General features: G+C 36.7%; 1 protein-coding gene across 1 annotated transcript in view; it reads left to right on the top strand.

Moving 5' to 3' along the window:
- SDHAF3 (succinate dehydrogenase complex assembly factor 3) overlaps window positions 1-12,210 on the top strand; it is a 66,157-nt gene extending 53,947 nt beyond the window's left edge. The window contains exon 2 of the mRNA XM_041728094.1: window positions 11,981-12,210. Coding sequence (XP_041584028.1) covers window positions 11,981-12,184 — 204 coding nt within the window. The 3' untranslated portion in view covers window positions 12,185-12,210. The remainder of the gene's footprint in view (window positions 1-11,980) is intronic.
- Window positions 12,211-12,472: the final 262 nt, after the last annotated feature.

Genomic DNA, 12,472 nt, shown 5'->3' on the forward strand with positions numbered 1-12,472 from the left:
CCAGTTGCATTCTTATAGTCTGGGTTTTGCTGATTGCATTCCCATAGTGAGGTTTAACACATTATTCTGTAAGTTGGGTTAGATGTATCGGCTTGTTAGGTGTAGGTTGGTTTTTGGTATAGGTGATAAGTATCAGGGGGTGCATTATATCTGGTTGTTTCTCTTGTTAGGATATCCTTGTAATGTTTATTAATTTCCAAAGCTGGTAAAAAAAAAAATCTCATACAGTTCACTTTTATTCTTAAAAAAAAAAACCAAAACAAAACCCTGTGCAATAGAAGTTGGTCTTCTAATACTTTAGAGATAATTTTATTAAACTAAGTTTATTTTTATTTTTTATATACATTAAAGTCATATTCTAATAGATTCTATCTACTTTCTTACCAGTATTTTAGTGGTATCAACTGGATTCAAGTTGAATATGTAGGAAGTGCAGTGAAAGCAGAACTAGTCTCAAGGTATTTTAGTTTTTTAATCCCTGATTAACTGGTACTGTAGGTCCTCTGCCTTTTAAAAAGCTCTAGTGAGAAATGGAATTAGCAGCCACAGTGAATTCATCTTTTGCTAACAGGTAAAGTTGTTAAAGCATGAAGGGTGGTTTTTTCTACTAGACTTTTCTAAAATTTTCAGTAGTTTACTGCTATATTAGTTTTCTGGGGTTACTGTAATAAATTAGCACAACATGAAGGCTTAACACAACAGAAGTTTCGTCTCTCAAAGTTCTAGATGCCAGGGGTCCTAATTAAGGCATTGGAGGCTCTAGGGGAGAAACTGAGCCTTGTTTCTTCCAGCTTCTGGTAGATGTAAGGATTCCTTGACTTGTGGCCACATCACTCCAAACTCTGTTTTCACATCATCATTTTCACATCATCATTTTTCTAGTGTGTTTAATTTCTTACTTCTCTCCTAGATGAACATTTCTTTTTTTTTTAATTTTTATTTATTTATGATAGTCATACACAGAGAGAGAGAGAGGCAGAGACATAGGCAGAGGGAGAAGCAGGCTCCATGCACCAGGAGCCCGACGTGGGATTCGATCCCGAGTCTCCAGGATCGCGCCCTGGGTCAAAGGCAGGCGCCAAACCGCTGCGCCACCCAGGGATCCCTGAACATTTCTTTTTTTTTTTTTTTTTTAATTTTTATTTATTTATTTATGAGAGAGAGAGAGAGAGAGAGAGAGAGAGAGAGAGAGGCAGAGACACAGGCAGAAGGAGAAGCAGGCTCCATGCAGGGAGCCCAATGTGGGACTCGATCCCGGGTCTCCAGGATCACACCCTGGGCCGAAGGCGGCGCCAAACCGCTGGGCCATCAGGGCTGCCCACGTATTTAGCTTTTAAATACATTTGTAAATCCTTCACCATATAGGATAACACAGGTTCTAGGAGTTAGGACTTGAGATATAGATATATATATATATATATATATATATATATATATATATATATATATATATATGGCACCATCAAGCCCATTACATCTGCTCTTACCATCATCACGAATGGATATTGAATTTTGTCAAATGCTTTTTCTGTATCTACTGAGATATGATTTTTATCCTTCGTTTTGTTAATGTGGTGTATCACACTGATTTATGGACACTGAATCATCCTATATCCCAAGGATAAATCACACTTCTTGATGGTGTATGATCCTTTTAATGTATTGTTGAATTGGGCTTGGTAATGTGTTGAGAATTTTTACAGCTATGTTCATCAGGGATATTGACCTCTAATTTTCTTTGTGTGCAGTGGCTGTGTCTGGTTTTGGTATCAGGGTAATGCTGGCTTTGTAAAATGAGTAAAATAGGAAATATACTCTAAATTTTTTTCCAAGAGTTTGAATTTATCAGTGAGGCCATTTACTCCTGGAATTTACTGATTTAGTTCTTTAAAAAAGATATTAAGAGTGCAGATTAAACTTTATCCCAATCTTTTCCCCTTTCCTCGTCCTCAGAGATTATCAGTATCTTGACGGTGATGGCTATTGTTTCCATATTTGTTTGAATATATTTTGCATTATATATGTTTATGAATAATGTATTTTTGAGATCTATAAAAAATGGGTATACTGTTTATAAATGTAAGATTTTTGCTTTATTGGTCCTTTTTAAAACTCTAATGTGGCCAAGAGTGGCTTCATTTTGTAAGTTTTTGCTGGGAACTTGCTAAGCAATTTGAATCTGTATGTTTTTCAGATACTTACTTTTCAAATATATTTCCTGCCTCATTCTTTTTCTCCAGTTCCATCTAAATAAATGTTTTGACCTTGTCTCATATAACATTGATCTTAAGTTTAATAGTTTTTTTCTTATAGATTGAATAACTTCTGATATATTTCAAGTTCACTGGATCTTTCTTCTTTCAACTCTAGTATGCTTTTAAGCCCAGTGGGTTTTTTTTTTTTTTTTTTTTTTTTTTACAGTTCAGATAATGCATCTTGATGTTCTAGAATTTTCATTTGGTTCTAACAATTTATTCTGTTCTGAAATTTCTCATATGCATTCATTATGGTCAAATTTTCTTTTATGTACTTACACATATTTATAATAGCTGCTTTAAAATCCCTTTCCACCAGGGACACCTGGCTAGCTTAGTCAGTAGAACATGCAACTCTTGATGTCAGTGTTGTGAGTTGGAGCCTCATATTGGGTGTAGCGATTACTTAAAAATATAATCTTTACAGACATTAACTTTTCCATTCAGACATTATCTTTTCTTTTGAATTTCCATGCTTCTAGTAATCTTGGGTTTTTTTTTTCCTGGACACTGAATGATACATCGTAGAGACATTATTCCACCATTTTCTTCCAAAATGTCTTGATTTTATCAAGCAGTTAATTTGGCAGAACTCAGATTCCAAATTCTGTCTTCTTTGATGAGAAGCTACTGAAATATCTTTTTTTTTTACCCTTTTTGGGGGGCTGTTTTGAGTCTGTTCTGAGCATTCATAGTTATGGGGTTAGCCAGATATTTTGGCAGAGTTTATTTACAGAATTCAGAGTTCCCTTTCTATAGTTCTTTTTTTTTTTTTCCTGTGATATCCCCTTGTCACTTTCCAATTGCTATGGTTAGCCCACAGTGTCCACAGCTTCTCCCCTTACCTCTCAGCACCAACAGGAATCTTAGACTAAAAGCCATAAATATGGGAATCTAACCCAGTATTCTCTGTCAATTTCTGAAGAGTCGACTCCTTTCTATTTTCTCTGTAACTCTGGTTGTTCTCAAGTGCCTTGGGGTTGTTGTTTGATTATAGTTCTCTGGAGTTACAAGATTATCTGCAGGAAAGTTGGTCTGATAGAAGCTACTCCGCCATTAATTGATATAAAATTTCTTGCATAACCTTTTTCTTAATGTGATTTTAAAAAAGTATATAACATACAATTTTCCATTTCAACCATTTTAAAGCATATAATTCATGAACATTAATTGCATTTACAATGTTGTGCATCAGTTACCACTTTCTATTCCCAAACCCTTTTTTTACCCAAACAGACACCCTGTGCCTGCTATGCAATAAATCCCATTTTCCCAGCCCGAGGTAACCTCTGTTCTATTTTCTGTCCCTCTAAATTTGTTTATTCTACATGTTTCATGTAACTGGAATCCTACAATATTCTTTGTGTAAGGCTTATTTTACTTAGCATAATGTTTTCAAAGTTCATCCATGTTGTAGAATATACCAGAACTTCATTCCTTTTTAAGGATAAATATTATTTCCTTGTATCTATACCACATTTTGTTTATCCATTCATCTAATGGACACATGGGTTGTTTCCACATACTAGCCTTTGTGAGTAAGGCTGTAATGAACAGAGGAGTACAAGTGTCTGAGTTCCTTCTTTTATTTATTTTGGTTATATACCAATGAGTGGAATTGCTGGGTCATACAATAATTCTTTAGCCTTGTGAGGAATTGCCAAATTTCTTTTCCTTAGAGGCTGTACCATTTCATATCCCATCAGCAATGCTATTTTCCTCAGATTCTTGCCAACACAATAGGGCTTTGATTTGCATTTCCCTAATGATGTTAAGTGTCTTTTAATATGCTCATTGACCTGGGACCCCTGGGTAGCTCAGCAGTTAAGCGGGCTGCCTTCATTCAGCCCAGGGTGTGATCCTGGAGTCCCTGGATTGAGTCCCTGGATGGAGTCCTACATCAGGCTTCCTGCATGGAGCCTGCTTCTCCCTCTGCCTATGTCTCTGCCTCTCTGTATCTCTCATGAATAAATAAATAAAATATTTTAAAAAATAATATGCTCGTTGACCATTTCTATATCATCATTGAAGAAATGTCTACTTTTTAAATTGGGCTGTTGTCTTTTTGTGGTTGAGTTATAGGAGTTTTGTGTTTGTTTTGTTTTTTTATAGGCTGGGTGTTTTCATCCAGTACATTGATTGTGATTATTTTTTCCCATTCTGTAGTTTGGTTTTTCACTTTAATAATGTTTTCTGGTGCAAAGAAGCTTTTGATTTTGTTAAAGGCACAGTTTTGTTTTTTTTTTAAGACTTTATTTATTCATGAGAGACACAGAGAAAGACAGGCAGAGGGAGAAGCAGGCTCCATGCAGGGAGCCTGATATGGGACTGGATCCCGGGTCCCTAGGATCATGCCCCAGGCTAAAGGTGGTGCTAAACTACTGAGCCACCCAGGGATCTCCTTATTTCTTTTATTGTTTGTGTTTTGGGGTCATTTTTCAGAATTCATTGCCAAATTCAAGGTCATGAAGATTTACCTATTTTCTTTTAGGAGTTTTATGATTTTATCTCCTATATTTAGATCTGAAGTTTCATGGATTTTGTATTAAGTTTTGTATATACTGGGAGGGAGGGATCCAGTTTTCTCAGGAGTGTCTCTTGAAGAGACTATTCTTTCCCCCATTGAGTGGCCTTGACACTCTTGTTGAAAATCAATTGGCCATATATGTAGGGTTTATTTCTGGACTCTAAATTTTATTCTGTTGGTCTATATGTTTATCTTAAAGCCTGTATCACATTGTTTTAATTATTTAATGTAGCTTTGTCAGTTCTGCAGTCAGATGCTGTGAATGCTCCAAATTTGTTCTTCTTTTCAGAACTTTTTAAAATACACTTTTTGGATTCTGATTTAGACATTCATCCATGCTGATAAATAGTTAGTTTATTTACCTGTTAATGGGTTATAAAGTAGTATCTGAAATTCTAGTCCAAGATGATTTACTATGAGTAGACCTTACCTCCAACATTGATATACCTATTTATATCAATAAATACGTATACCTATTTATTCATTGGTATACCTATTGATTTAACTATTAATAGAGCAATTCCTCCTGAAAAACAAAAACAAAAACCTGAGGGGTGACTGAACAGCTTCTGTACAACAAAGGATAGATATACCATGTTTCCATCTCTCTTACTATTCTCTACATGGTAACAAAGAGAACCCCCACCCCAAGCACTGCAAACTATGGTGGGGAGGGATAGTACTGAGGGATGATAAGCAGATATGTTTGCTCTAGACTATAGAAAAAAAGCCATGGCTGAAAAGGGCAACTAGAATGTAAAGGAACCAGTCCTAGAATCCTGCCAAATGGCAAGAGAACTGTTGGTGAGCACCAGGCCTATGCTTCCCCTCCATTTTGAAAGTACAGATGGGAGCAGGGGCTGAGCATCTTCACAGGCCTGGTGCCTCAGTGAGCTCAGACCATCTAGCACACACCAGTGCCAGATGCCCTGGGGCACAGAACAAAGAAGAGCAACTACAAGAAAAACAGAACTGGAGGTTATCACAATTCCGGACTTCAAGTTATATTACAAAATGGAGTAATTAAAACAGTATGATATTGGCATAAAAATAGACATATAGGGTACCTGAGTGGCTCAGTCATTGGGCATCTGCCTTTGGTTCAGGTCATGATCCCTGGGTCCTGGGATTGAGCCCCACTCTGGGCTCCCTGCACAGCAGGGAGTTTGCTTCTCCTCTGTCCCTCTCCCAGCTTGTGCTTTCTCTCTCTCAAACAAATACATAAAATTTAAAAAATAGGAATATAGATCAATGGAACAGAACAGAAAACCCAGAAATAAATGCATGATTATATGGTCAGTTATTCTGTAACAAAGGAGGAAAGAATATGTAGTGGGGAAGAGACTGTCTCTTCAACAAATGGTGGTGGGAAAACCAGACAGCTACATGCAGAAGGCTGAAACTTGGACCACCTTTTTTTTTTTTTGCCATACACAAAAATAAACTCCAAATGGATTAAAGATGTAAATGTAAGACCTGAAACCATAAAACTCCTTGAAGAGAACACAGACAGTAATTTCTCTAACATTGGCCATAGTAACATTTTTCTAGATGTGTCTCCTGAGAAAGCAAGGACTACAGCAAAATAAAAAACTTCTGTACAGTGAAGGATAGAACCAACAAAATGAAAAGATAACCTACTGAATGAAAGAAGATACTTGCAAATGACATATAATAAAAGGCTAGTATCCAAAATATATAAAGAACTGATAAAACTCAATACCCCAAAATGAATACTACAATTAAAAAATGGGCAGAAGACATGAATAGATATCCTTCCAAAGAGGGCTTCCAGATGGCCAATAGACACATGAAAAGATGCTCAACATCATTCATCATCAAGGAAATGCAAACCAAAACTAAAATGAGGTATCATCTCACACTATGAGAATGGCTAAAATCAAAACCACAAGAAACAAGTGTTGACAAGGATGTGGAGAAAAAGATACCCTTGTGCACTCTTGGTGGGAATGCAAACTGTTGCAGCTACTGTGGAAAATAGTATAGAGTTTCCTTAAAAAAAAGTTAAAAATAGATCCTGTAATCCAGTTACCCTACTACTAGGTATTTACCTCCAAAATATAAAACACTAACTCAAAGGGATACATACACCCCCATATTTATTGCAGCATTATTTACAGTAGCCAAACTATGGAAGCAGCCCAAGTGTCCTCAATAGATGAATGGATAAAGAAAGTGTGGTATGGATATACAATGGACTATTGCCCAGCCATAAAATAAAAATCTTGCCATTTGCAACAGTATGGATAGAGCTAGAGAAAATAATGCTCTGCAAAATAAGCCAGAGGAAGGCAAATACTGTATGATTTTAGTCATGTGGAATTTAAGACCAAACAAATAATTATGGAGAATTAACTGATGGTTACCAGAGGGGAGGTAGGTGGGGGGATGGGTGAAATAGTACACTCCTTAATCCTTGTCACCTATCATAATTAAAAAAAAAAAAAAAAAAAAGCTAAGTAAGGGTAAAAAAAAAAAAAAAAAACCCCAACAACTACTATTACAATATAAAGGATCTGAACAGGAAGAGAAACTTGACCAAACAAGAAGGGAGCTGCTGAAATTCTCTCTGGGTAGGAGGGGCTAGCAAGAGCCTTGGTTTATGTTTCCCCCTCCTCCTAGGTAGCATGGACAGGAGAGTGGTTTGGGTGCCCTAGCTAACCTGTCACCCCAGTGAGCCCCAGGACCCTAGTCCACACCAGCCTCAGCCATCCCACCAAGGCAGCCTCAGAGAAACATAAATCAGAATACCCATGTCAGCACTTACTGCTGTTCCAACCATCATGCCAAGGTACAAAGGTATACCAGTGCTAAGCATCCTGGAACAGTCTAGGCCACACCGCTTTGGCTCCAGATGGCTTACTCAGTATGCTCTGGGGACCTCCTAGCTCACATCTACGGTACTAAGCATCCTGGGACTCACCTTGGCTCCAACCACCCCACCAGGACACCCCCTACGAGGAAGTCCCTGGGACTCCAGGGCCCCTGCCCCATCAGAGCACCCCACTTTTCTCTCATTTTAGCTATCTTGCCAGGATATCCTCTGAACAGAGAGCTTTGAGACCCTCCCACCCCCACCATGTTCCAGCCAGCCAAAGTCACCACCAAGAAGCCAAAGCTTCCACCAGGGATGACCATACACAAAGCTATTCCTTCAAGTTTAGGAAAATTCTGATTCATAGAAACAAACACCAAATGTCAAGCAAAATGAGACAGAGGAATATACTCCAAATGAAATGGAGATAAGTAATATGTCTGATATAATTTAAAGTAATAATCATAAAGATGCTCACTGAAGAGAACTCAGTAAGAACTTCAACAAAGAGACTGAAAATACAAAAAAGAACCAGAGTTGAAGGATACAGTAACTGAAATGAAAAATACATCAGAGGGAATCAACAGGTTAGTGGATGCAGAGGAACTGATCAGTGATCTAGAAGACAAGGTAATGGAAAGCACCCAAGCTGAACAGCAAAAAAGCTTTTTAAATGATTCAAAATATCTTTTAGACTCTCAAGTACCCATTTATATTATAGAAGTCCCAGAAGGAGAAGAGAGGGGAAGAAAATAGGAATCTTTGTTGAGGAACTGCAGAACATTCCAAACAAGATGAACTCAAGGAAGTCCACATCACTTGACACATGATAATTGAAATATCAATAGTTAAAGATAAGGAGAAAATTTTAAAGCAGTAACAGAGGGAAACTCCATAAAGCCTCTGCTGATTTTTCGGCAGGAACTTTGAATGTATCATGCCCCTCTCTTCTGGCCTGTAAAGAGCTGAAAGAATATTTTTGGTTTTATGATTTTGTTTTGTTTTGTTTCCTACCTGGCAAGGAGAGATAAAGAGTTTCGCAGACAAAGAAAAGTTAAACCAACCTTATAAGAAATGTTAAAGGGACTTAAGGTGGGAGGGGGAGGCCCTAATTGAAAGTAGGGAAAATATGAATAAAAAGGTAATATATGACAACATTTACATGAACTGTGGAAGTAGGAGTTAAAAAGTTCTTTTGGAATGTTCAAACCTAAGTGGCTGCCATTTTAATATAGTTGCTTTATCCTTGTTATATATAATGTTATATACGTACCTCATGGTAACCACAAACTAAAAACTTATAATAGATACACAAAAAAATAAAGAGGAAGGAAGCCAAGCATAACACCACAGGAATTCGCCAATCAAGGGAAAAGAGAGAAGAAGAAATGGACAGAGAACAACTAAAGCAACTGGAAAACAGTTTAACAAAATGACAGTTACATACCTATCAACCATTACTTCAAATGTAAATGGTCTAAATGCTCCCATCAGAAGACATTAGATGACTGAATGGATTAAAAAAAAACAAGACCCATCTGTATACTGTCTACGAGAGATTCACATCAGAGCTCAAACATATAGACTGTGAAAGAATGAAAAAAGATATTCCATGTAAAAGGGAGGGAGGAAAAACTGGGTAGCAATACTCAAATCAGACAAAATAGACTTTAAAGCAAAGACTGTGGGGCACCTGGGTGGCTCAGTTGGTTAAGCATCTGCCTTTGGGTCAGGCCATGATACTAAGGTCCTGGGATGGAACCCCATGTCAGGCTCCCTGCTCAGTGGGGAGCCTGCTTCTCCCTCTCCCTCTGCCACTCCCCCTGCTTGTGCTCTCTTTCTTTCAGATAAATAAAATCTTAAAAAAATAAAACAAAGATGGTAATGAGACAAAGAAGGGCACTACATAATAATAGAGGGATCCTTCAACAGGAGGATATAAGAATTGTAAATATCTAATACCCAACATTGGAGACCAAAATACAGAAAGCAAATATAAACAGATATTAAGAGAAATTTAGGGTAATATAATAATAGTAGGGGACTTTAACATCCCACTTATATCACTGGGTAGTCGTTAAGGCAGAAAATTAATAAGCAGTGGCTTTGTATTCAAGACCAGATGGACTTACATATACAACATTCCATACAAAACAACAATATACATTCTTTTCAAGTGCACATGGAACATTCTCCAGGATAGGTCACGTTAGGCCACAAAGTAAGTCTCAAAAAATTTAAGAAGATTGAAATCATATCATGCATGTTTTCTGACCACAAGGGTATCAAACTAGAAATCAGTCACAAGAAAAAAAATGGAAAAAACAAACACATGTAGTAGGCTAAACAACATGCTGCTAAACAACCAGTGAGTTAATAAAGAAATCAAGAGGAAATTTAAAAAATACATGGAGATGAATGAAAACACAACAGTAAAATCTTTGGAATGAAGTGACAACAATTTTATAGTGATACAGGCCTACCTCAAGAAACAAGAAGAATCTCAAACAACCTAACCTTACACCTATAAGAGCTAGCTAGCTAAAAGAACTGAACGAGCTAAAGAATAAACAAAGCCTGAATCTAGTAGAAAGAAGGAAATAATAAAGACCAGAGCAGAAATAAATGAAATGGAGACTAAAAAACAAAACAATGGAAAAGAGCAATGAAACCAAGAACTGGCTCTTTGAAAAGATGAAGTATCTGAATAAAGCTTAGTGTATTTGTTCTTTCTTCTACTGAGAAGTACAGTGAGATTGTTTCCAATTTTTTTTTAAGATTTTTTATTTATTATAGAGAGAGAGGCAGAAGGAGAAGCCGACTCCATGCAAGGAGCCTGATGCGATATTTGATCCTGGGTCTCCAGGATCACACCCTGGGCAGAAGGCGGCACTAAACTACTAAGCCACCGGGTCTGCCCTTGTTTCCAATTTTTGCTTTAACAAGTAGTACCACACTTCTTATGCCACTCAGTCACATGTTTGAAAGTTTCTTTAGAATGATAGTTCTCAACCTGGGTCAGCCAGGGAACAGTTAGCAAGGTTGGAGGCATTTTTGATTATCAAGACTGAGGAGGGTGTGCTACTGGCATCTCCTGGGTAGAGACTAGATATACTGCTAAAACATCCTATGGTGCAAGAACAGACTCCCATCCACCCTACTACAAAAGTATTATCCAATTTGTTAATAGTGTGAAGGTTGAGAAACCCTGTTCTGGGGCATATACTTAGAGGTGGGATTGATAAAGCTTGTGTGCAGCTCTTTTTCAGTTATTATATGAAACTGACTTCTGTAAAACATAAAATATTTTCAATACAGGTAAAGATTTGGAATGTCTTGAATTAAAGTTTCTTTGGTAATAATGGCAATCCAGTTATAAACAATTTAATTAAACTAGATAGAGTTAGTGGCATTATATAGAGTTAAATATTTACTTACCTAGAGGGTGCATACATTCTTTTAACTTCATGAACTAAAATATATTGTTACTTACTGTCTGATTAAAGGATTGATTGTAGAGTGAAAGTCTGCTTCAAAAATGTATCACTTGTGCCAGACAACAGTAGTTGGAGTATTAGACTAAAGATGCTGATTGAATGAGAGAAAAACTACAGCATGAAAAATAGAGATTTTTTTCCTGACAAAGATTATTATTAAATATTAAAAGGTTAAGGATTTGATAACTTTCTCTCTAGTGTGAATTAGTGTTTTAATTGAAAGTAAGAGAATTAACAATAAATTTTGCAACCTACTGTTAAGTCTATAAGAACCACCACTCTCTTTTGAAAACCTGAGGAAAGGGCAGCCCAGGAGGCTCAGTGGTTTAGCGCTGCCTTCAGCCCAGGGCATGATCTTGAGGACCCAGGATCGAGTCCTGGCTTGGGCTCCCTGCCTGGAGCCTGCTTCTCCCTCTGCCTGTGTCTCTGCCTTTCTCTCTCTCTGTATCTCTCATGAATAAATAAATAAATTTTTTTAAAAAAGAAAAAGAAAGAAAAAAAAGAAAACCTGAGGAAAGCTAGAGCCCCAGAACTATTTGTAGTACTTCTGTGCATACAATTTAGCATATCACTTTTGGGTGGTATATGCATGTTCTTCAAGTCTATCCATGGGCCATTCCCAACCCCCCAGATTTCCAGGTTAAAAACTGCTAAAAATCTATTGAAACTCTTAACAGTGCTAAAAATAACATATATTTGAAATTTTCACCAATAGTAAATCAGCAGCCATTTTGTTTGTATCTTCAGTGATGGAGAAAAATAGTGACTTGGAATTAGATTTTTTTTAAGTTCTCTAACATTAAATGAGTAAATATATATCTTACTTTTATATATATAACTTTTTTTTTTTTGGTCTTTTTATTAGGTGTATGCCTCAGTGCTATGGCAACAAACTAATGAAAACAGACAAAATTCAACAGAAAAAGTATGTTTTGGAGCTGCCCTACCGGAAGAAAAACTTAATGACTTTCGTGATGAACAAATTGGACAGTTGCAGGAGCTGATGCAAGAAGCTACTAAACCCAACAGACAATTTAGTATTACTGAATCTAGGAAACCAGAATTTTAATCTATACAATAAAACTTAGCAAAGCATTTTAAGTTCAGAACTCCTTATTTTAACTCTCATGTTTTTTTAAAAAATTTATTTCTTAAGATTTTAGGCTTTGAGAATGCCTGATATTAATGAAATATTCTTTTACTTGGGGATGTTATCGACAATGTATAGATCAACATATGACTGGTAGACAAAACTTTGTATTATTGAAGTAACAGTATTTGCCTGATAGGATTTGATTTTTGGACTAAACAAGAAAGAGTGACTGTAAAATGGACAAAATTGTACAATTTTGCCAGA

This window comes from Vulpes lagopus, chromosome 13 (assembly GCF_018345385.1).
Source record: "Vulpes lagopus strain Blue_001 chromosome 13, ASM1834538v1, whole genome shotgun sequence".
In the NCBI taxonomy this organism is placed as follows: Eukaryota; Metazoa; Chordata; class Mammalia; order Carnivora; family Canidae; genus Vulpes; species Vulpes lagopus.